The following is a 25,954-nucleotide window of genomic DNA, read 5'->3' as shown; positions in this document are numbered from 1 at the left end:
GGTGTAACTATGTGACTGCCATACACAAGCCATACTGTAGATCAGGTGTAGAAAGCTAAATTTATCATAATGTACCTATGAGTAAGTGTAACTATCATAATCACTGGCTCATTGTTTTGGGCAAATACTACAGTATGTGTTCTCTATGTAGATTAGCACAAAAATTATTACATGTCGTAAAATCTAAATATTGATCTATGTTTTTTCTAAGTTTAATATTTCAGTGGGTCACAGAATACATTCCACTACCTAGGGTCCCACTTGCCCCCACATTCTGTTTTAATTACAGTCTGACAGTTTAGTAGAAACTAAATCATGTTTGGTAATCAATTCTGTGTATTACTTTTATAATTGGGTTCTATGAATTTACAGGACCTAACTTCCAAGCATCTGGATTCAGTTTCAATGCATACGAATGGAGAAACCCCAAACAGAAGAGCAGTCTGTCCCCTTTGAATAGACCAACAAATAATCACTTTCACAACACAGGGCTTAGTGATGATGAATGGGAAAGACCTACAGGCAGTGGGTAAGTTTTGGGTAGTTTATAAGCTATAAATAATTATATATCCACTAGCGACCCGTCCAGGTTTCGCATGGGAGCAATTACATCTCACCACAGCCTCCTGCATCTCATAGCAACCTACATAATGTCACCGGGATGTAGTTATGTGACCAGTGGCCGCCAGTCACAATCCCGACAGCAGAATGCCGGCTAGGGATTTATGAGCAGTAAGGGGGGGTTAGGATTAGGCACCATTAAGGGAGGGTTAGTGGGAGGACAGGGGAGGTTATCGTACTTACCTGCCTCCGTCTGGATTTTCATCCTGTCGAGCAGCCGGTTGGGTTTTGAATCGGCAGCTAAACAGCCGCCGGCATTTCAATCCCATTGCCATGTCACCACAGCCCCCTGCATCTCATAATAACCTACACCATGTCACTACAGCCTCTTGCTTCTCACTACTTCCCTCTGCATTTCACTACAGCATCCTATATTTCACCACAGGCCCGTGCTTCTCACTCCAGCCACTGGTTCTTACCACAGCCACCTGCATCACACCACAGGCCTCTGCTTCTCACTCCTGCCTCTCACCAGTGTCACCACAACCCCACATACTGCTGCCCTGTAGCTGGCTGGGGCCCGACCACTGGGACGTGCTGGGAAGGGCAGGAGGTTCATGGATGAGATATTTGTATTGCAGCTACCGTAAGCATTATCAGCAGCATGTCCCCAGGGCTGGGGCACCTGTGCATATTTCCGCAGCCTCCATGTGCATCCCTGCCCGGCTGCTGTACATGGCGATGGGCAATATCCTCTTTGCACAATGTACTCTGGATTTCATTGTCTTCCTGTTGAGCTTCCTCACGTGGTTCCCCTATCCGAGAACAGTACCTCCTATTCACAGAAGGCATGTGGCTGGGCGGAAATATCATGCTGGAGAGGGAGTGGTATGGTCAGAGTCTGTCCTGTAGGCTCAGCATAGGGATGGACATCGGAATCCGATGGTTACTAATCATCAATGTTTTTGTTCCGATGGTAGTTTTTACCATTTGACGGGGGTGGACCGATGTTTGCCACCATCGAATGGAAATCATTCAATGGTGTTCTGATGGTTAGAGGGTTTTTTTTTTTTTTTAATTCCTGATAGAAAGGAGTCAGTGGAGGCATAGCTGTCTAATGTGTCTGCATCAGAGCATCTTCATGTGTTCATTGGAGGCTGTCTCTCACTCTCTCTGCCTCATATGTGACCCTGCTCAGTCCCTCGCACCCTCTTCTCTCTAGGCTGCTGCTAAGCAACAGGACACATTGCTATATCTGATTGGCACTCACTGTCTCTTGCTGATTCAGCAGCTTGGTTCAAGATATTTTTTTTGTGTGACTTTGCTTCACTAAAATCGTCACTGCTCGGGTCCCTTTCGTTACAGATAAAAGGTTTACACCCCAAACCTTCCTCGACCAATGCTGTATAGAATAGTGAATACCACATCAAAATCCGCCCAGTAGATCAAGAGATTAGCCCGAACTAACAGGCAGACCCCTAAACTGGGAACTTTATTTTGCAGTCACCTGCCAATGCACTACTTCTGCATGCTATAAGTTTATAAAATTTTAACCCCCAAATACCCTATTTTGGGGTAATCATATCCGAATGAGCATATGAGGTGACCTGTGGTGGAACTCCTGCCAGAGCAGCTCATGCTGCTGCTATGGGGCCTGGCAATAATGGTCCATCGCTATGGAGGCCCCGTGCTCATCTTCTGAGCATGCATGGGGGCCAGTGCTGATTAATGAAGGTATATTTTCTAGAACTGAAGCCCAAATGGGTCTTCACTGAATATGAGCTAGCGCCCACTCAGGTTCAGAAGAACAAAGCTGGGGCCTTCTGAGCTGATTAGTGGAACTTTCCTTCCTTCCACCCAAAATTTTTCTATGTGGCCTGGTTATTAAATGTTATGCCCCTAGTGGTGTCCACCAATCACTTATATCCCAGCTTGTTAGTTTTTGACCTAGCTGAAGAACAAATCAACTCTCAACTCTTCCTGTTAAATCTCTCTTGATGTGTACCTGTCCCTGCACATACCTGGTGGTATGTTCCTACTATCAAAATGTAATTTAGGGTTATTAGCCAAGAAAGGTGGGCAACTTTAATTGTGAGCTCTTTACCAGTATATTATATAAGAAAGGTTTGGTTTGGAGTCTGATATATCTGTCTAATAAACAGGGCTGCCATTAGACGTTGCAGGCAGTTACCAAGGGCGGTGATGTATGTATGTATGTATGTATGTATGTCCAGGCAAGTAGGGTTGTGGCCATGTCCCCAATGAGAATATCATGACCTCTTCGAAAATGATGTGCTGCTGTAAAGAGGGGTGTGGTTGTAACTCCCTCCCCACAGCGCCCCTGCCGATAAGCCTCTCATTAGTGATTTCTTAGCAGGTGGTCACTATTATTTTGTCTCAAGTTCATACTTCCAACTTGTTTTGTACTGTACTGTAATGCAGTAGAGGATTTTAATACATATAATATCTATTAACTATTATGATTCTAGATTTATTGGAGGTCCAGAGGACCCAGAGGCTGATCAAGAGGAAAATTTCTGGTCTCAGGCACTAGAGGATCTAGAAACTTGTGGACAGTCGGGAATTCTCAGAGAACTGGAGGTATTATGCAAACACTGATAAACAGAATAGATATTGTTGTCCTCTTACATAGATAACATCATTTTGTTGTTTTTACAGGAGAAACCTGAAATGCACAAATGTTCTAAGAACATGAGTCTCTTGGTACATAATTCCCGTGTGTTGCTTTTTGTGTGTTGACCTAGCCTCCTGCTTGTCAGTGCAGCATGTACATCTATAGCTTGTTATTGCATACCCGCTGTCATTTTATATATGTAAACATAACAAATTTGTATATTCAGTGTATGCAGATAATATATATAATCTATACATTCTGGATGTGTACAGTAGTCAGGCTCAGGTGCTTTACATCACTTAAGGAAACTATACTATGAGCTGGGCATTGATAAACCGCTGAATCACGTCTCGTGTGTAAAACAATTGATCTTGCATTAGCGCAAGAAACACATGCTTTTTGCTTGATGATACCAATTTCCTATATTATATCCACTGTGTATTTACAGGATACACAACAAGTTATTTTTCCTGCAGTATATCTGACAACCTGTAATACCACTTGTAAATAACATAACATGCAGTTATTAACAAGTACTTGAGGATCAACAGTGCAAGTAAGTAGTGCTGGTAGCATCAGAAAGTTAACACTATCCACACTCTCACAAGCTAATGAGCGTGTAAATGCTAGTGAATATTGGAACCAATGCATTCCATTTACCTATCCACTTCTATTCTTTTAAAATGTTATAAACTGCTACTAAAACCATTTATTTTGCCAACACCAGTGGGTAAGGGACCTTGTAGCCCAAGCGTGATGTCCATGAAACAAATCAAACACTTCACTCAAATAAATCAAATTTATAAAGTGTCCTGGAACATGGTTATATAAAAGCCACTCACTTTCTGCAGTAATACATTTATAGTAATTTAATTGTATATTCCCTAATACTGCGTTTGCGCCTATAGCTTTCCCTGTGACTTCAGCTCTCACTAAATTAAGAGCTTCACAGCTAGAGCCACAGGTGAAGCTCGGGGGGGTCATAAAATCTTATTCTCAAACATGTAGCACTAATAGGAGGTAAGGGGTTAATGGGTTTCTAAAGAGCGCATGAATATGCATTGGGCCGGCTTTGAGATCGATTTAATAACCAGCCCCAACCCCCCCCCCCAATCCGACATAGACAATTTCTCTTTCCAACCACAAAACCAACTTTTGAAATAAAGAAGCTTATTAGTATGGCAACTGGGCTTATGGTAGCACAGCACAGATGACTTATTCCCATCAGCATAGTGTTTGCCTGCTCCTCTGAGGCTGCTGTGTGTGCTGGCTGCTAGCATGTGTAACAGTGAGTACAATCTCTCCTTTGCTCCTGTGTTCAGAGTGAATCTGAGCACTCCTGGGATATTCCTCTCTGTACTACACAGGAACTCTGACAGGGATATGTATAGCGAGAGAAATGATGTGCCAATTCTTACATGTGGAGTAGATTAGGTGTTGTGCTAGCACCAAAACAAACTATTTTAGTACTTTATCATAAATGTAAAATCATAATAACCTGCAGCAAATGTTACACTTGTATTCAATAACGGTACAAAAGAAAAACATTATTATAAAGAATGATTGAAATCTTGTGCAGATTGCGGTTTATGCATGTCCCAGGAGTTCCTTACAGGAGAAATGTATTTTATAGTACAAATAGAATAAAGGTTATGCTTCCGCGTGCAATAAAAAAGTATCTTGAGTAAGAAGCATGAATCTCCTTTGTTATTATAATGCTCCTTATGTCACACATCTGACGAGAGTCGTTATTGACAGGCCATGTTTTCCCCTCCATGTAGTGATAATATGACATGACACTGATCAGTACAATATCACAGTCATTCATCAGCATCTAATGATATTATTACATTAAATGTGAAACCAGAGTTAGCTCTTCATTGGAAGTGTCATTACGTTACAGAATGTATTTCCACCTGTTATTATCTATTATCACTAGTGCTGATTTGGTCAGGGGTGCTATACCCAGACAGTGTGTGTAAAGATGTGACAAATATTTGCCCCTTGATCTGTGATCACTAGTTATTATGCGTCCTGTGTGCTTGGGTGTTCAAGACCTGAGAAACACTAATTAAAGACGCATAACATTAGTAAAGCTGCAGCCCATTGCTACTATATACAGTGGCTTGCAAAAGTATTCACACCCTCCTGCATTTTTCATGTTTTGTTGCCTCACAACCTGGAATTAAAATGGATTGTTTGAAGGTGTGCATCATTTCATTCACAGAACATGCCTACAACTGTGAAGTTGTATTTTTTTTTTTATATTGTGAATCAAACAATGGTGCGAACGGCCAGGGGGTGTCTTTTTCAAAATTACGACCGCAAGTTTTGTTCGCTCGTTCAGACATAGAGGCGTGAACAGACCGCAAAGTGCGAACGGTTCATTTGAATAGCCACCCCTTTTTAATGAACGAGCGAGCGCAAATAGCGTCCGGCTCTGAATCAGGCCCTTAGTCTGACCACAGATTCTCAATTGGATTGAGATCTGGGCTTTGACTAGGCCATTCCAACACATTTAAATATTTCCCTCTAAACCACTCGAGTGTTGCTTTAGCAGTATGCTTCGGGTCATTGTCCTGCTGGAAGGTGAACCTCCGTCCCAGTCTCAAATCATAGCACGAGTGAAACTGATTCGAGTCGAGGGAAAGATGGATGGTGCTAAATACAGCGATATTCTTGGGCAAAACCTGTTTCCCATTCCCTACTGCTGAAAACATCCCCACAGCATGATGCTGTCACCACCATGTTTCACTGTGGGGATGGTGTTCTTGGGGTGATGGGATGTGTTGGGTTTGCGCCAGACAGTGTTTTCCTTGGTGGATGAAAAGTTCAATTTTATTCTCATCTGACCAAAACACCTTCCTCCATACATTTGGGGAGTCGCCCATATACCTTTTGGCAAACTCAAATTGTGTCTTCTTATTTTTAGCTCTAAGTAATGGCTTTTTTCCTGGCCACTCTTCCATAAAACCCAGCTCTATGGAGTGTACGGCTTATTGTGGTCACATGCACAGATACACCAGTCTCTGCTGTGGAACTCTGCAGCTCCTTCAGGGTTACCTTTGGTTTCTGTGCTGCCTCTCTGATTAATGCCCTCCTTGCCCGGTCTGTGAGTATTAGTGGGCGGCCCTCTCTTGGCAGGTTTGTTGTAGTACCATGTTCTTTCCATTGATGATGGATTTGATGGTGCTCCGGGGGATCATCAAAGATTTGGATATTTTTTTTATAACCCAAAACAGAATTGTACTTCTCAACAACTTTGTCCCTGACTTGTTTGGAGAGCTCCTTGGTCTTCATGGTGTGATGCCTCTTGCTTAGTGGTGTTGCAGCCTCTGAGGCCTTTTAGAAAAGGTGTGTTTATACTGACAGATCATGTGACACTTAGTTTTCACACAGGTGGCCTTCATTTCACTAATTATGTGACTTCTGAAGGTAAATGGTTGCACCAGAACTTTTGAGGAGCTTCATAGCAAAGTGATTACATATGCACATGCCAATTTTGAGATTTTTATTTCTAAAGATTATTTTTTATATATATTTTTCTCATTTCACTTCACCAGATTAGACTATTTTGTGCAGATCCATCACATAAAATTCAGATTAAAAAATAAATAAATTACAGGTTGTAATGTAACAAAGGTAAAAAGCCAATGGGGGTGAATACTTTTGCAAGGCACTGTATGTATATAAAAGGTAGTTAGGGGCTATAGCGAGCCTATCATTATGTCACCACAGACTTTAGAGAATCAGTTTGGTGGGAATCTTCTAGCACTCTTTTGTTTGGATGGAGAGCAGTATATAGGAGTTAATGAGAGCTGTTCTTTACATTCATGCTGAAGGCGACCATCATGTCGGGCAGCACACTGAGCTTGAATCACGAAAACTCACAGCCTCGTGGGCAGTTGGGCCGGCAAGCAAGTTTCCAAGAGAAGAGCGCTGTCAGGGCACATTACAGCCAAAGCACCCGCAGCAACACATTACCATCTGATGTAGGGAGGAAGTCTGTAGCCATGAGGAAAATGAAACAAGAAATGAAAGAGATTATGTCACCGACTCCTGTGGAGTTACACAAGGTCAGTACCACGTGACTCTCCCCTCCCCCTCTGCCCATACTGTGCACTCTGTTAATTTTTATTAATGTTGACAAGCCCACAATATTAAAAAAAAAAAAAAAAGAAAAACCTCAGTACAATCTTGTTAATAGAAAACAAGCCCTGACCACTTTATTTCTGTTGTGGTATTAAAATATGGAATGAAAAGACTCTGTGGTCTCTATCAGTGGAGGATGGCTCACATAAAATAATCCTTATCAAATTTACAAGTGTAAGCAGTTACCCGAATATGTTAGGTGTCCACTCGTGCCTGGGTAATGCTAACTGCACCCTGGATATCCACGGATTTGTCCTAGTGTGCCCGAGTAATGCTAACTGCACCCTGGATATCCACGGATTTGTCCTAGTGTGCCAGAGTAATGCTAACTGCACCCTGGATAGCCACGGATTTGTCCTAGTGTGCCAGAGTAATGCTAACTGCACCCTGGATATCCACGGATTTGTCCTAGTGTGCCCGAGTAATGCTAACTGCACCCTGGATATCCACGGATTTGTCCTAGTGTGCCCGAGTAATGCTAACTGCACCCTGGATATCCACGGATTTGTCCTAGTGTGCCCGAGTAATGCTAACTGCACCCTGGATATCCACTGATTTGTCCTAGTGTGCGCGAGTAATGCTAACTGCACCCTGGATATCCACGGATTTGTCCTAGTGTGCCAGAGTAATGCTAACTGCACCCTTTAGTTAGAAACTAACCTTTTTGTCCTGTTGCCATTGTGCAGAGATGAACCCATGCTTATAGTCTTAAATCCATAAATTATTATTCTGAAGGGTAAAAATAAACAGGTATGTGCTCATCTCTGTATTTCCCTTCACCAAGACTGAACAGTCTAAATAGTTACATGTATTATATACAGATGCATTTAGGGCTCTATTTAAATTCACAACAGCTGGTATAAAATCTAAGCCATTTGTTGTCATGCCGCTCGTATCAATAATTAGTGGTATTTACCCATAGTTACCTGTGTCGGCGAGGTCCAGCAATGTCTCCCTCCTTGGCATAGTCCTCGTCTCTGCTGACAAAGGGTAAATGTGAAATTTGCATAACTATTAAACCTGGAGGGGATTATGCACAGCCAGAAAGGATTAGCGGAGTCCCACCCTATCTGTGTATTATTAGTGACAGAAAGCCGCTTGATGAATACAGTTTGGCTACCACCCCTGTAAGGTATATGGGGCAGCAGTAATTGAAGGTGAGTGTGTTAAGGCCAGAAAATCACTGATTTCACCAGCAATAACAGTTTGATAAATGACCCAAACAGTTGAAGTGTCTATTTTTGGGCAGGAAAAAAAAATTGGCTTTTCACTGCTTTATAACTAGAGCCATTGGGGCTATCACCATCCTGCCAAATTCTACAATACTTTTTATTTTTAAAGAAAATTTAATATTATATATTTTGTTATCCTTAAACATTACATTTTCTTTATTCTCCTGAAGGTTTCGTTATTTAAAGACTCTGATAGAGAGGACTTTGGATTTAGTGTAGCTGATGGCTTGCTGGAAAAGGGTGTGTATGTGAAGAACATTCGGCCTAATGGACCTGGAGATATAGGGGGACTTAAACCATTCGACCGGCTCCTTCAGGTAATGGTGCTTTCCAGACATAAACACCACAATGTAAGTTTATTATTGGGTACAGGATGTGAAAAACAGTAGTAGGCTGCAGTAGGTACCCACATCATCAGTTAAGGTGGGTACAAATTAGGCGACACCCGATAGTGGCGATGACCGACATATTAGGCGGTCGGTACACACTGCACAATCCAGTGACCGGCACCATTGAACTGATCACCATACGTCCCCTGGATTTGGCCCTGGCTGAGAGGCACATGGCTCCCCCCATGTAGAGCTTCGCAACACACTATTTTTTTTTTTAAATATATTTTTTGTAAGCATGCGTGGCCATGTCTCCTTGCATTAGGTCACACATCCCGAAAGTACTATGGCCTGGAACAGCTCTTCTAAAGCCCTGCATCTAACATACATATTGGAAATACACAGGCCTATTTTAAATTACAGTATGTTCCTAGATACTGTCCTCATGGAGTTAAAGTGCATTTTAATTTTCAAGAACAGGCTCTCCTGCAAACTTTACTTGCAGACGCATTTAAAAAAAATAATATTAACATTATGTAGACAAAATGATGTATTGAAATGATTCGGTCATGTGCCTAATTTACAATTTTGTTAAACATACATTTTCATCAAAAATGAATAAAAATAAAAGGGATATATATACTTGTCCGACAGCCGACTGTCTACAAGCAGAAGATTGGCAGCAGCATGCCAGTACACCGACATAAATGTATAAGGGTTACCATGCTGGTAAATCAGATGTTTATGCTTTTCTTAATAGTTAATTTGCATATCTTCTGTGGTGCATAGTGCCTGTTTGTGTAACATCCAATGGGGGATTAACTGGATCCTATAAGCTATAGTGTGGTGACTGGAGTTTGGGCAATTTAAGTTTACGGTCATAAAGCTTTAGCTTCTCCTCCGTTATACGTTATTGGCTGCCTGGGAACTTTCAGTTTTGTTAAATAGCCACAAGTAGATTTATATTTTTAAGTACAGTACTATGATAAAATGTATTAATATGTAGTGCGTCAGTCATTTGGGTGCGCTCTTCCAGATAACTTTGATTAACATGAAGGGGGGATGTTTATTCTTTAATGGAGGCACATTTAAATGGAGTATGTTTTCATATAACATTTCATGATTTTATTGAAAGATATAGTCACAGAGAAGCCATTCTTTTTCTTCCAGGTTTTATTATTTTTGGCTCTTCACTTTCACCAGCATCACTCGGCTGTAGCTGGGGATGCCTGAGTGGGATGGGGGCTGCCCAGCTAGGCATCACCATGCTATGCATATGGTTGCCATCTTCTTGTGCTGACCCTGGGGGGAGACACAATGCCTTTGTTTTGTTTGCTCCTCCTGGTCTGCCCTCTCATCTGCATGGAAGTAGTGGTAATAGGACTTTTCGGTGGGTGTTTTCCTAGATATCAGAGACGGTGCAGACAGTGCAAAAAATTTTTCTTCCCCTCAAATGGATGACTTGTTTTCTCTAGCTTGGACTGAGCCGATTACAGTCCTTCTGTCCTCTTGTCAATGAGCCAATGGCAAATCCTCACCTATAGTGGTTGCTCCCCTCTATAAAACCACCACCATTTTCATTCCGTACACTGCTACCTTATGAGAGATCATGAGTCACCTTTCAACCTAAATTTAGCTTTGGCTTGGGTCAATAAGGTTATGGAGAGGTGGTTAAGACACAATTGGATTTGCTAACACTGGTGCAGCAAATCTGTGAGGCCTCAGATTATCTGGGGTAAACTAACATTGATATAAGACTCAATGCTACAATGTCAGTCATGGCAGACCATGCTCTGTAGCTTCATACTTGAGAAAGATGGACACTAGGTCCAAGACAACTCTAGGACCTCGCTAGAATATGGAATGGATGCTATTCAGTTCGGAACTTTAGGCTACAGCGGCAAAGAGTTATATTCTCCCTGTCAATGCCCCTAGATCCAAGAGTCCTTTGTTTTTCTCGTTTGGTTCCTACAGGAAAAGAAAGTAAGGAGTCACTCTTCCAAGGGTCAGTTCTCCGCACACCTCAGGTTTGGGCAGCTTGGAAACCAACTCGCAAGCCCTCTGACATGCAGCCGGCATGACAGGCAAGCTTCCCACCAGGGTACTCCGGTGGTGGGAGCATTTCAGCTTCTTTTTCAGGTCAATAGGTTAAATTCCACCACCGAGGGCTGAGCGCACGTCACGGATACCATATAGATCTTCTGACCGTGGTGGGTAGATCATGCTCCAAAACCTGTGTCAGACTGGAATTACCATATGATTTGGAAGATCTGGTATGAAGTAAACAGGGTTTGCTATCTCTTCTCTTTACTTGGGCCAGCTGTTGTTTCAGAGCTGTCTTGATGGGGTTTTAATACTCAGGTCTCAGCTCTGTTTTCTTTCTGAGAAAATGGCTCTTATACCTGAGGCGCACAACTTCTTACAGGGAGTGATGCATGTGCAGCCTGCATACGTTTGCCTTTCTGCTCTGTAGGATCTAGGGCAATTAATAAGGCCTTCATTAATGTCAGCAGATTATTGTGCAAAGCTTCTAACTTTGTACAATCCTAGACTCCATCAACCTCAGCACAGACATTTCTCTTTGAATATTGATGAACTCTTTCATGTACATTTCTTTGACAATAGTTGTCCTGGGGTATTTGGCCTTTAATCTTGAAAGGAATCTTTAGAGGTAGAAGGAATGTTTTGCCTGTAGTATTGTCTTTCTGGCCTTTAGCGTTTTGCGTTTTTAAATTGTCGACGTGATTTGTTGATGAAGGATGAAAATGTTGAAACCTTTATTGCTGTGGTAAATAGTTTAAACTCAAATTGATCTCCCCCAGAGGACTTTTGTATCAATCTTCAAATGAAAGCACCCCTTCACCACAAATTAACTAGGCTGCTTTTCTGTCTTTTTTTTGCCTGATGTTTTGCTGCCAAGGCCGTAACTAAAGGGCTTTACTGGTCACTGTTGCAGATGTCATAAACATTGCTGTAAAATTAATGTTCAGTGATGCCTCATACAGGAATTCTATCACTATTTGCATACTTTAACAGGTACTGCCCGTCTGCCTTCTTTATAATGTCCATATGGATTGTCTCTCCCCATAATCTGAGGGACCTGGACACTGAAGTCAGGTATAGCCATGGCCTCAATGTGCTGCCTGATGAAATCTGAAGCTATTTTTTTTTTAAAAACACTATATTTCTATCCATCTTTAAAAGCAATAGTAGTTCTGGTAGACATGCTAGATATAGTGTATCTACCTCAGAGACCAAATTCCATCCTTGCACTTCCTCAACGCTAAATTCTAGTTGCCATCTTTGCCTATTCCTTATGGAATAAATCCTTATTTTTATTTCTGCACCTTTATGACAGATTTCTACATTCTCATGGACATTGTTGCCTCAATCACATGGACACATGATATCTGTGTTTAGGCAAGATTTCTACATTATGACGTTTAAACATTTTAGTTGTTCCCTTAGTTTCTGAGTCTTCTAAGATACATGAAGAACCCCATTCTGACTGTTTGTTTGGGATCTCAGACTATAATCCTTGCCTAGCATGGGGATCATCCTTCGTAATAAAAGATCTTATAGCTTGGGTAAAAGAATCCTTTAACTTTCTAGAGGTTGATTATTTCTCTTGGTTTAAGAACTAACGGGGAGATTTATCAAATCTTCTAAAGAGGATAAGTGGAGAAGTTGCCCATAACCATGTTATTGAATGTACTAGATATATTGTAACTCCAATTGTTTGCTAATGGCAACTTCACCACTTGTCATCTATACAAGGTTTGGTAAATGTCCCCCTATAATGCTCTTTCATAATCAGTAGTTTATCACAAACTGCACAGGCTATGTTCCTTTTTCCATTATAGGATCTACAAGACTACTGAAGTAGTGCACACTCACTCTAACTATACCAGACTAGAGAACGCACAGTACAAGGGCTTACCTTGTGTGGAGTTTTTTTTTTTTTTTTTGCTTGGTTCTATTATGCACCCAGATGGTGATCTTGCAACTTTCATTTCCAAGCACTTATTTTAGTAACAGGAAATGCTATTAACCGGTTTGAATTATACCGGCGGTCTGGTTCTCTGTACCTGGTGCTTTCTTAAAACATGGTGCATGTGCCTGCACAGAACACCAGCATCCGTGTCACAAGACTGCTCCCAGAGCTAGCAGATTGATGTTCCCCAGGTAACCTGCTCGGTCTTCAGCTTGACTTCACAGTTGGAGTCTTGCTGGAACTTAAGGAGCAAGTAGATATCTACACTACAAGAAAAAACTGCTCAACCTACCATTTACTAGAGACAGGAAAAGACACGGGGAATGGAGGAGAAGAAAGGAAATCCCCATTGTAATGGCTGGCAAGAAAAAATTGTTTTTTTTGTCTTCAGGGTCCATAGGGCTCCATAGAGGAAACAATGGGGTGTAGATGGGACTTTGAGGACTGTACACCAATAGCAAATCTCATCAATTCCAGGATGCTCCGATTCTTCCCCCTATACCCCACACACAGCCTGAGGGCAACTCCGTTTCGTTAGTGTCCAGCATGAGCTGGATCACCGTTTTAACAGTGGGGATGCTATTAAGCAGCCCAAGTTTCTTTTTATGATTTATTTTACTACTGAGCAGCAGCGCAAGCCAGTCCTTTGGACGTCTGCACTGCTGCTCCATCACCCCTCCGCGGCACTGAGACCAGCCCTCGACTAGGTACTCCCGGCGGGGCTCTGAGGGGGACCTAGCTAGCAAGGCTCTCCCAAATCCAGACTGCAGACGGGACTCGAGGGGACAGGTAAGGTGTCTATGCACAGTCTTACCTCCGGTCTTGGGAGACAGACCGGAGGCGCTGATGTGAACACCAGTTCGTCCTGGACTCCACTAGACCACCAGGGCATTACAAGCACTGGCGCAGGGCACAATTTAAGGCCAGGGGACCCGGTGGTTAATTTCAGCATAGGGGAGAAGGTAATCTCCCTGCAGCCCCTCCACTGCGGTTTTGCTGCTCTTCCCTCACCCTCCGCCCTCCCTGAGACTCACGGCAGGCATTTTCTGTATTCAGATCGCTGGGACCAGTCTCCCTATATACCTCTCCCAAGGGCCAGGTTATACAGCGCTATGTCCTATTAGCCACTGTGGTCTGAATAGTTGATTTTAGTGCCCACTGCAGTTATATTGTATATTCTGCATTGTATGTGACTTGGGCCAACGCTGCTGTCTGTTCTCTTTTTCATATTACTGTCAGCTTATACCTTTCCCTGGCATACTTGGGTATAAGGGGGTTCATAGCCCTACAAATATAGGGAGATGTGAGGTACACATACTATATATCGCTGTTGCACACTACACTGTGCCATATTACACATACACAATCTGACAGTGCAGTTAGAAACCCAAATGTGTTACATTATTCTTGCAGCTATGTCTGGCAGAGGCAAGATTGACAAGCAGCTTGCTGCTCCCACTCTGGTGTCTTGTAAGTCCTGCTCAGCAGGCTTAGCTTCAGAGGACCTCATTCAGGAAGGTCTTTGAGGCTGATGTGCCCAGGGGAGTATAACAAGATGCACACACAGTGTCCTCTCCTCAGGACCTACCCTGGACTATTTTTTCACAGGTGCTGGCAAAAATTACAGACATTGGGATGGCCACAGCAGGTACTCCCTAAAAATCCTTTGCCTACCCAATGGGTAGACATACTTTCTACCTCCGTGCAGAGTCTGGCGGATACCTCTACAGCATTTCAACAAATGCTGCAAACAGAAAGACCCTTAGCATGCGTAGTAGGTTTACAAGGTATGTTATCTTCCCAGTCCACCCAGCTATCAAATTCTGATTTATCATCTAGGGAGGCAGAAGATGCAGACCACTCTCAATCTGACTTCCCCTCGGGGGATGAGGAAACCCCCCCCCCCCCCCTCCTCCTCTAAATTGAATAGATTTTACAGCTCTGACAAGTGCAGATATATTCAAGTAGAAGAGATAGAATCTGCTCCTAAGGCAAAACAGCGACTCTTTAAATGAAAAAAAGTAGCTGTGCGGAGCGCGGAAACTCTGGTAAGACTATCTGATCATATGAGTGAGGCACGGAATATGCCCAGTAAAAGATTTCAGCTGCCTAAACGTTTAAGTTCTTTTTACTCTCTTCCCGCTACTGATCGCACTAAATAGGAAGTTCCCCCTGCAGTGGATTCCCACATGACATGCTGACATGCCCTGTCAAATATGCTACCTTACCTATCCATACTGCAACCGCCTTTCTTGAAACAGACTACAGGTAGAAACTTGTCTAACATCTATATACTCTCTTACAGGAGCTATTACTCGTCCTGTTAGGGCTACGGCCTGGGTGGCCTTGAGAGTTGGGCAGAAACCCTAGAAGAGACATTTCCCTCTAATGTGAGATATGTAGGACAGCTGTTCTCTCGAAGCATCAGAGATGCAGCCTCCTATTTGTGTGATCAGCGATGGATATGTCTCTCCTAGCCTCTAAGGCATCTGCCACTTCTGTAGTAGCCCGCCGTATTGTTTGGCTCTGCTCATGGAAGGCTGAGGCGGACTCTAAAAAGGCTTTTTTTTTTAGTCTGCCTTATTCTGGGGATATCCTGTTTGGCCCATAATTTGACTAGATTGTCACTACCTTTGCAGCTTCCAAGACAGCGTTCCTGCACTCTGTATATAATGCAAAGCCTCAAATGTCATCCTTTCGTCCTCAAGGATAAGCTAAAGGTCAGGCCTTTCCAAGGCATCAACGAAGGCCTCCAAGCCTAGGACAAAACAGACCTGGGCTACTAGACGTCCACTACCAAATCTGAGGACAAGCCTTCAGCGTGACAGGGCAGGCCTCTCCAAAGGTGGGAGGCCGACTTCTTCAATTACCCAGGCGTCTGATGCCAGAACTGGGCTAAGAGAAGTGGTCTCCCACGGATATGCCCTAACTTTCCAGAGGCGGCGCTGCCGCCCCCCCAGCAGTTCTTTTGCACGGGACCCAAACAAGGCCCTGCTACTCCAAAAGGCCATTCAGTCCTTACTGCTCTCAGGAGTAATAATACCAGTCCTCTCCTCACAGCGAGGGCAGGGATATTATTCTATCCTTTTCTTAGTTCAGAAGCCCAATGGGTCTCATCGGCCTATCCTCAACCTCAAGTCTCTGAACAAGTTTATCAGGGTGCCCAGGTTTCATATGGAAACCCTCCGCTCTATTATCCTAGCTATGGAGCCTGGGTATTATATGGTGTCTCTGGACATTCAAGACACTTACCTACATGTACCTATAGCGCCTTCTCATCAACAGTATCTCCAGTTTTGCTATATTACAGTAACATTACCAATTTAAGACTCTGCCTTTTGGCCTTTCCACAGCTCCTTGGGTCTTTACCAAGATCATGGCAGTTATGGCGGCCTATCTTCATCAACAAGGGATCAGACTGCTCCCATACTTAGCCGATTTGCTGTTGGCCAGCTCCCCAGAAATTCTTCACCACTATCTACAAGTAACCATTACCTTTTTACAAACGCACGGTTGCCTGATCAACTGGAAAAAGTCTTTCTTGACACCTTTTCAAAGAATTGAACCTGAGAGTCCAGGAGGGCTCACAGATGTACCGAGAATCTTCCTAACAGCAGACAAAATCTCGGTATTACAGCATCGGGTGCGCAGACTACTACACAGTCATCGAGTGGCAATTCACTCAGCAATGCAGACATTGGGATCCATGGTGTCCACCGTCGACATGGTGGAGTTTGCTTAGTTTCACTCTAGGCCCCTACAACACCTGATCCTCTCCAGGTGGAACAGTCTGCCCCATCTGCTCAGATCCCAGACAATGTGCCTTTCCCCGGAGGTTTGCCTGTCCCTAGCCTGGTGGCTCCAGCCGTACCACTTAGACAAGGTTCGCCCTTTTGGATCCCGGAATGGGCACTCCTCACCAGGACGCAAGAGTCCGAGGGTGGGACGCAGTGAGCAGCCAGCACTTCTTCCAAGGCCACTGGACTCCGGCTGAGGAAGTCTTACCAATCAATGTCCTGGAACTCCGAGCCATCTACAGAGCTCTAACGCTGGCTCAGGATATCAGGGCAGGCCAGTAAAAGTACAGTCCGGCAACATCACGGCAGTGGCCTACCTCAATCACCAAGAAGGCACTCGAAGTTGGACAGCAATGGCAGAAGTATCCCGCATTCTCACATGGGCCGAACGCCATCTCCCAGCGTTCATCCCAAGAATTCTCAATTGGGATGCGGCATCAACACAGTGTTTATCCCAGGAATTCTCAATTGGGATGCAGATTTCTTAAGCCGTCACAACGTGCATGCAGGAGAGTGGTCTCTACATCCAGTAGTCTTTCAGCTCCTGGTGGACAAATGGGGTCCACTGGATGTGGACCTCATGGCCTCAAGACCCAATCACAAACTTCCAGTATATTGAGCCAGGACGAGGGGACCCCAATGCAGTTTTCGTGGACGTATTATCTGTGAGGTGGACCTTCCATTTGGCATACCTCTTCCCTCCAATATCTCTTCTTCCTTGAGTTCTTCAGAAGTTCAAACAGGAAGGGGGCACAGTCCTGTTGGTAGCTCTGGGTTGGCGCAAACGCCAATGGTACTTCAATCTTAAGTCTCTCCATAGACACTTTTCTTCGACCAGACCTGTTGTCTCAGGGTCCCTGTCTACATTCGGACCTGGCCCGTCTGTCTTTAATGGCTTAGCGCTTGAGACATCCCTCCTAAGAGATTTTCTAGCTCTGTGGTCCAGACCATGCTCAGAGTATGTAAACTGGCCTAGGAGAGAATTTATCACTGGCTATGGCATACATATTTCCAGTGGTGTGCTCCTAGAAACTATGAACCTCAAGTTTTTAAGGTTTCTAGAATACTTACCTTTCTTCATGCTGGATTGGATCTTGGACTCCGCCTAGCTGAAAGTGTGCGTCTCTGCTCTGTCATCTGGTTCCAGTGCAGATTTGCTCCTCTACCTGATGATCACACCTTCCTACAAGGTGTTCTACGTTTACAACCTCCCTTTGTCCCACCAGTGGCTCTGTGGGATTTGTCAGTGATTCTCCACGCACTTCAGGAACCTCCAGTCGAACCCCTGGAATCAGTGGATGTCAAATGGCTCACTGCAAAGACCGTTTCTTCTGGCTATGACATCTGCCCGTACGGTATTGTATTTAGGGGCGTTTTCATGTCGCTCCCTCTTTTTAATCTTTCATCAGAACAGGGCTATTCTTAGAACATGCCCGGACTTCCTTCTCAAGGTGGTTTCTCATTTCCACATTAATGAGGAAATTGTGGTTCCGGCCTTTCAATCACCAGACCTCTCGGCAGGTGAGCCTCTTTGGATGTGGTCCGTGCTTTGATTTTCTGATGGAACTAGTACGGTCCACGTAGATCCTCAGACTCCCTCTTCATCTTAGCTGGCCATCCCTTCTTGTAGAATCCATACAACAAACAGTCATGTAAATCCATCTGGCCAGAGTCTATCTCACATGCTTACACGCAGACTGGCCTTCTACTCTCTCTCTGGGTCCCTCGTGGGCAGCCCAGCCTGGCACCTCTGCTGAACAACTATGCAAGACGGCGATGTGGTCTTCTGCCCACACCTTTCTTAGAGGCAAATGTATCAAAGGCATAGAATCTCAGGCTGCTTCCTTCGGGCATAGGGTTCTCCTGTCAGCTCAGGAGCGTCCCCGTCCTTTAACAACTGCTTTGGTACATCCCCATTGTCTCCCCTATAGACCCTGATGAAGAAAAGGAGTTGTGGTAAAACTTACCCTTGTTAACTCTTTCTTCAAAGTCCACAGGGCATCCGCCCTGACACTCCCAGCTTCTATGGCTTTCTTCTCCTGGTCACTTGAATCACACTCACACACAGAGAAGGAAACGTCAGTGAACCAGTCTTTCTTCTCTCCTATCCTGCCCCTGCCTTGGGCTTGTTGACAAAACTGAGTTGCCCTCAGGCTGTGGGTAGGGTATAGTGGGGAAGGACCGGAGCATCCTGGGATTGAAAAGCTTTTCTGTTGGTGTCCGGTCCTCCAAGTCCCACCTACACCCCATTGTTGCCCCTGTGGACTTAGAGAGTTAACAAGGGTAAGTTTTACCGTAACACTCTTTTTTTTTTTTTTTTTTTCTTTCTTCAACTATTAACTTTCCTGTGTTCCCTATAACCTTATGTTATCTGTATCCTTAATGCATTCTGTAAAAAAGTGCCAATAGGGGATCAATAAAGATTTATTTATTAATACTCTAAATAACAGGACGTATCTGATCTGTGCCTTGCAAACAATTGTTGCAATATTGATACATTTCCCTGCTTGGGAAACAAAGTACATCAAATTTGACTTTGAGGGAAAACCATCTCACTCCAGAGTCAGAGAGACAGTACTGTATGAATAGTGGTGAAGGACACCGATTATCAAATTAAAAGACTGAGGTACTAATTAAGTCACGTGTGCCCAAGCATGGATATCCTTCAAACCTGGACTGTTTTGGGTGCCTTAAAGACAGAGTATGGGAACCTCTGCATTAGGGGATTTAAGGCTAAATTCTGTATTGCTTGGTTCCTAGATCAGTGCTATTAATTATTATAGTGAGTCTTATATATTCTTATGGCAGAACTGCCAGTCACTTATCCCCCCCCCTCCATTGCAGTGTTGTCATTAGTATACTGTCACACATACATTTGTTTTATATTTTAGCGGTGTAACCGTAGACTATAGTGGCTTTTTCTTGGGTTGTACAGAAATTTCTGGTGGTGATTATCAGCTAATATATCTCCCATTCTTGTATATGACTATTTTATAGCATTAGTTTCAGCAGTTGAGCCGTCAACACGATTGTACAGGTTAGGCCTACTACTTCTATACTTTATTGCGCAGCAAGGTGTGTATCCAAATGAGAAATACATACCTACAATGTTCATTTTGGTATAATATTATACTCACATAAATGGGAGACTGACATTGTTAACAAAATGAGAGTTTTGAGATCTCTACAATAATATAAGTTTTATAGGACTGTATGAAATACAATTTATTTTACCAGAAATAATCACATAGTATAGACATGAAGTGCAGGTTCACCATAAATGCTATTCTGCTAGTTGATTACTACAGTGACGCTGTTCGATTAGTAATAGGTAAGAATTCTTACACGGCTCACCATTTTTTATTTTATCATTTCAGGTAAATCACATCCGCACCAGAGACTTTGACTGCTGCTTGGTTGTCCCGTTAATAGCCGAGTCCGGTAACAAACTAGATTTGGTAATTAGCAGGAACCCCATCGCTTCTCAGAAGGAGACGTCAGCTGTACCTAATGTGGCAGTAGACGAATGGACTGATCACAATGACCCCTTTTCTCAGCCAGCTGGTGGACATCTAACAGCTATGGATATGAGAGACTCGACAAATACTTTATAGCAAAAACAATTCAGTTCAGTGACTTGGTAGCAAAAAAATAAACTGGTGCTAAATTAAATCCCTGTCATACAATTGATCTGTGACGTTTAAGACACAGATGTCATTATGTGGCTTTACTGTTAAGCACAGGGGAGCTGAAACACTAGGTAAATTGATCGTAAGCCTCCAATCTGAACCCACCAATCATTTTACAGATGATACTGCTACTTTGTTACATCACTAAATATCTGTGCCATTCCAAGCTTAATGCAGAACAAATATGGGGCTATTGTGATGTGCAATGAAACTACTGGAATTAAAGTGTCTTAATTTTCCAGGCAGTATCCATGGATTAGAGGGCAATTTATCAAACTAAGACCCTCACTATGAATGGGTCTGTGCATATAATTTATAGATGCTAAAACTTCAAGCAGCATTTTTACTCACATTTTAGCTCATTATTTATCTTTACCATGCCAATAGTATGTTGGATCACCCTTTAACCTGGGTTCTGGTACACGTGCTCCCTGTACGGTGTGTGGTTTAGTCCCTAATGAACCTTTTTACCAGATTCTTGGAGTCAAGTCTTCATTAGTTTATCGCCATGGTTTTGGTATTTAAATGACAATAAATAGGGCTGAGCTAGCATGGGCTTTAGATGACCAGAATTACCTTGAGACAGTTGCTATATATTTTCAGATTTCTTAGGCCATTTGAAACACTGCAAGAAATGTCTACGAGTTGGGACATTTAATTAAATGAACCAAGCTCTGGTATTTGTTTAGTATAAATAAGAGAATTAGCATCAAGCAGTTCTTCTGCCATGTCTCCTAGTTGTTTAGAATTGTACATGTGTGATAAAGCCTTGCCAATTGTCTAGCCCCAGGAGCAATAAAGAGATTCCTATTTTGATTGGATACTCACCAGCAGCTTTGTTTGTGATAGCATCTGCTGAGCAGGAGAGGGTCCGGGCAGCCTCCATCTTGTGTGTCTGTGAAACGTCGCCCTGCAGTCTTATTGGTATTGTGTAATGGATGTGTTACTCTTACCTGTGCAAACATACTGTTTTTAAAACACTGCCAATCAAAATATGAAGTGAACTAATTTACAGAAATGGGAGAAAAAAAAAATAATCATAAGTCATTTAAATATGTATTTTTGTTTGTAACAAACAAGTATTAAACTGTAAAGTATTTTTGTACAAAATTTACTACTTTAATAGCATGACATTTATTGTCTTATGTATGGTTTTGGGAACTCAACCTGTTGGACCTTTGTATGAAACAATCGAACTGTACAAAACAAATGAATAAACAATGCTTTAAAGAACAAGAAGGTGCTTATTAATACAAAACACAGATCTGATTAACAAGCAATTCTACTTTTCTCTCCTCAGTTTAATAGACCTATTTGGTTAATTTCCCACATACAAGTGCTTGCTCTTATCATTCATTGGTTGCTGGTACATGGTGTATGAGAGTGCATAAACATATTCAATGGACAGTAATGTGTAGTCCCCTGTATACATCATCCAGCTCCCAGATCATCTGTCCATCAGTGATTTTAAAATGTCATATAGAAATACCTCTTCCAGATTGTGTCTGGGGCTGGAGAGATGCTGTGTCTACACGTGATCCCTCTCCCACTGCATAGTCTTTAACCAGATAAGCAAGTGTTTGGATTTCACATATTTAACACCTACTGGCTCTAGCATGCCAATGGATAATCTTACAAGTCCAGAGATCCAAAAACCCTTTACAGAATTATTGTTTATATAACAATTTATTCTTTCACATGATGATACTTAACGAATCTGAACGATAAATCACTAATTGCCACCAAACCACAGTGTAGATTTAAAGCACTATTACATTTGTAACAATGATGCGTACCCACGAAAAGGTAATTGCCTGTATTAACCCGAGGGACTGTTTTGGGCTATCGTCACTCAACACCTTAGCATACTGTTGCCACTCTTGAGATAGAAGCAATTTAGCTGTACAGTATATTGGTTTCTAACCTCAGACAATGATGCTGTTGTGGGATAAAGACCCAACAAATATACTACTCCGAACAGCATTATGTAAGAAATTTTCTATTAGTATTTCTCGAACATTTTTTTTCCTACAAAATTACATAAATCAGTTTCAAGCAATGTCTATAGAAGAAAGTGTGTATAGTCCGTGTATAATCCAGCCACTGACATACAAGGAAGGGCAGCTATGGAGACAGACTCTTCTTGCTGTAGCTGCTAGAAAGGCACAAGTTCCCATCCCTTGTTACTACCTAGGCCCATGTGATACTCAGGGCTTGAAGAGCTTCTTGTGGCAGGGGCTGTGGATACTCAGGTTTTGAAGCTTAGTATAATCTGAGGGCGAGACTTCTGGAAAAACCTGCAAAAGAAAATATCACATAATAATGAGGAATTATTAATATGTTGAAAGATCAGCAAGTTCATCTTATGCTTCATTCAGTGGCTGTAAAACTGTTTAGTCAGTAATTTGTTAGCTGCTCATTAGAAAGGCATTTCCGAGAGTCTGTTCCAAGTCATTGTGGTTGAGTACGTGGTAGCAAGCAGACTGACATGGGGTCATATATTTTGCTAACCGACAGCAGTCATGATATTTTATCTGCATATAGAGGAACATGGACCTTAGTGCCTGATCCCAGGGGCTGGACACTCTCCAGATAAGCACATTAAAAGGCGAGGACAGCCTGCCATCACTGGGAGAAGTCAAGACCGATAAAACCAGGGCCTCAGCATAATTTCACACCTGGGGCCCCACAGAAAGACATTTACATAGATTTAGAAACAAAAAATTATATTATAAAATACACACACACAGTCTGTTGTATTCTATTCATACTTGTCTACTCTAAAAGAATAGCAAGTTTTAGTGAATGTGTTACCATGACCCCCTTATGTGAAGCTGTGATTTTCGGCAAGGTCATTATGGTGCAAATGATATCACCAGGCATCCTGCACCTACCACAACAATTATGATTTATACAGTATGTGGGCAGATACATGACTATAGATACAATGGGGGATATGTATTATAGCAGCACGTTAAGTGCCGCTATATCGCTTCCTGCTTCGCCTCTTTACCGAGGCGAAGCAGGAAGCAACACGATGAGATGTATGAACATCTCATTGGCCTTATCGGGTGGAGCGTTAACTCCCCCCTCCCGCGACCCCTGCCTGAGTACACAGCGCATCAGCACTAGGCTGATGCGCTGTGTCTCTGTCCCGGCTGGCTCCAATGAGCATGCACGGGATCTCGCAAGTATTGCAAGATCTCATATACAGCCCTGGAGCCGGTAGCCCCCCCCCCGCAGCATGGACAGCGCTGTCCCTGCTGTGGGGATAGGGCATCGCCAGGCTGTAGCTGTCAACAGCTGCAGCGGGTGGAACGGTCAGGCTATCGGCGGGGCTATCTTGTAGATAGCAGATCCGATAATGACGGGCGCATAGCGCCCCTGTCATTTACGGTCAAACCCCCTGATCATACATTGGGGAGCAGTATCAGCGCACATAACGTGTGCTGATACCGCTTTGACGCTTCATACATCTCCCCCATTATACTATAGTGACAATATGCAGGAATGACCAGATCCAACCTAAGTGTTCAGAATTATAATGCAGCAAAATAATGAAGTGACTTAATAGCCAACGTGTAAATCTGTTTTATGGTTTTGTGACACAGATGCCACATGATACACTATGATAAAATATGGTAACACACACCCAAACAATAAGTAATTTAGGGGTAAATTTATTAAAGTGAGAGTTTTTAGAAGTGGAGATGTTGCCCAGCAACCAATCAGATACTATTAAACATTTAACTAGCACCTTCTAGCAGATAATAGCTAGAATCTGATTGGTTGCTATGGGCAACATCTCCATTTCTAAAAACTCTCACTCAAAATACACACTAAAGGCAGAGGTTCCCAATCACAGTCCTCAAGGCTCCCCAACAATTCAGGTTTTAAAGATATCCATGGTTGAGCACAGGTGGTTTAATTAGTACCTCAGTCAATTTGATTTAACACATGAACTGTTGGTGAGCCTTGAGGATCGCGTTTGGGAATCTCTACACTAAGGGGTAAATTTACTAAATACACCAACAACTTCTACTAAGTTGCCTTATTTAAAATATAAGTCACCTATTATCTCCATTTCAATAGTTAAATTTTATTCAATTGTTCCTCAAATTCTTGTGAAACATCAATAGGTCACATTGAAATTCAGTGCAAAACGATATTACAGAACATATCTAAGAACAAAATGAAATATGTACATTACCATAGGGTTGTCAACACGACACAGTTTGGGAGGGGTCTCTGAGTCAACTGCAAAAATTCCTGTCCTCTTTGTGGAGGCAGATCCACTATCCTGCTCCGGAGAGGGGCAAGGTGACATTGTACAGTCCCCATAATCAGCTCTGGCGACACAATCTTTCTTGGGTTCGGGGGTGGAAGGCACAGGTGGGCATTGAAAACGAGGTGGCTTTTTAAGCGCTGTGTATAATGGTTCATGTGAAGCCAAGACAACACTAGGCTCTTGGTCTCCTGCCTCTTGAGTACTCATTGGCTCTGTTGGCTGGGAGGCAGCTGGATGAGAACAGGATCTACTTTGAGGCAGAACATCCTTCAGTCGCTGCTGTAATCGTGTTTTTCTTTCACGGGATTTATTGGCAATTGCTTGATTAAGCTGAGCTTCCTGTGCAATTATATATACACGCTTGCGACCTCGTGTTACAGCAGTGTATACGTGTTTCCAGTTTTGCCTGCCAGCAGCACCTAGGATGTACACAACTGTGTCCTCTTCTGAGCCCTGTTTCCAGGAATGAAGGTGAATTAATAGTTAGGTATAGGCACTTTATAAGCTTTAGAGGAAATAGGCAAGACTAGGTCATAGCACTCTGGCGAACTCATCCAACCTGTTAACACTAAAATTTCTACTTTGTCTGTTCTAGTCTGTTTTTCCTGTGCAGAAAAAATACTGCAGACAATCTTTTTCCCCATTACATAATTAAACCGCATTATGACTTTAACTGAAAGAGAACTCCCTTTTATTACAGTGTTATTTTATTGGAGCTAGTGTAAATCATTGTGCTAGATTCAATTCAATGCGAATTGAATCGCGCCGGGAAGGAGCTCTCGAAGCTATTCTATTCAGCGCGCTGTTTTGTCAGAGAATGCCGCTTCTCACGCCTTAAAGCATGGTGTTTAGTCGGGTAATGCCGGTACTCACAACTAAACTGCCGGGCGCGATGCTGTTTCCACAGCGCTAAGGGCAGAAAATGGCATTGCACCATGAGTTTTGTCAGATTTGTGCTTGCACCCCAGGAGGTATGAGAGTAGAAATACTTAGGGGCATATTCAATAGGCTGCGAGAATAGCAAAAAACCCCACATCTCCAAGGTTTTTCCTGCAGGTGCGGGTTTTTTGCTATTCTATTAGGTGCGTGGTTTTTTTTTTAAATACGTGTCGGGAGATTTATATTCTCGCACCTCCTGAGCGAGCGTGATTTTCCCTAAAATCGATTATTTTAGGTAAAATCAACGGGACTTGCTCTGACACCCCCGCGGCGTAAACCACCCCCCCCCCCCCCACACTCCGAGGGCTAATTAAGCAATTAGAAGTATCTATTTAGCT

At 42.9% G+C, this 25,954-nt stretch overlaps 2 protein-coding genes across 13 annotated transcripts in view; one reads left to right on the top strand and one right to left on the bottom strand.

Annotated features, from left to right (window-relative positions):
• Positions 1–21,638, top strand: part of GRIP1 (glutamate receptor interacting protein 1) — a 422,676-nt gene extending 401,038 nt beyond the window's left edge. For 6 of the 12 annotated variants that reach the window (XM_088467797.1, XM_088467796.1, XM_088467793.1 and 3 more), the window contains 5 exons: positions 373–529; positions 3,051–3,162; positions 7,039–7,272; positions 8,751–8,897; positions 20,078–21,637. In XM_088467797.1, the coding sequence (XP_088323923.1) occupies positions 373–529; positions 3,051–3,162; positions 7,039–7,272; positions 8,751–8,897; positions 20,078–20,314 (887 nt within the window). In that variant the 3' untranslated portion in view covers positions 20,315–21,637. Of the gene's footprint in view, positions 1–372; positions 530–3,050; positions 3,163–3,240; positions 3,286–7,038; positions 7,273–8,750; positions 8,898–20,077 lie in introns of all 12 variants that reach the window. The other 6 variants (XM_088467800.1, XM_088467801.1, XM_088467791.1 and 3 more) reach the window with 3 other exon arrangements.
• HELB (DNA helicase B) overlaps positions 21,437–25,954 on the bottom strand; it is an 80,406-nt gene continuing 75,888 nt past the window's right edge. Inside the window, exons 13-14 of the mRNA XM_088467802.1 lie at positions 24,600–25,130; positions 21,437–22,686 (exon numbers count right to left, since the gene is read on the bottom strand). Of these exons, the coding sequence (XP_088323928.1) occupies positions 22,597–22,686; positions 24,600–25,130 (621 nt within the window). The 3' untranslated portion in view covers positions 21,437–22,596. The remainder of the gene's footprint in view (positions 22,687–24,599; positions 25,131–25,954) is intronic.

The sequence above is a fragment of the Taudactylus pleione genome, unplaced genomic scaffold (assembly GCF_031769625.1).
Source record: "Taudactylus pleione unplaced genomic scaffold, aTauple2 ptg000075l, whole genome shotgun sequence".
Taxonomy (NCBI): Eukaryota; Metazoa; Chordata; class Amphibia; order Anura; family Myobatrachidae; genus Taudactylus; species Taudactylus pleione.
This window is presented reverse-complemented; position numbering and strand designations above follow the sequence as displayed.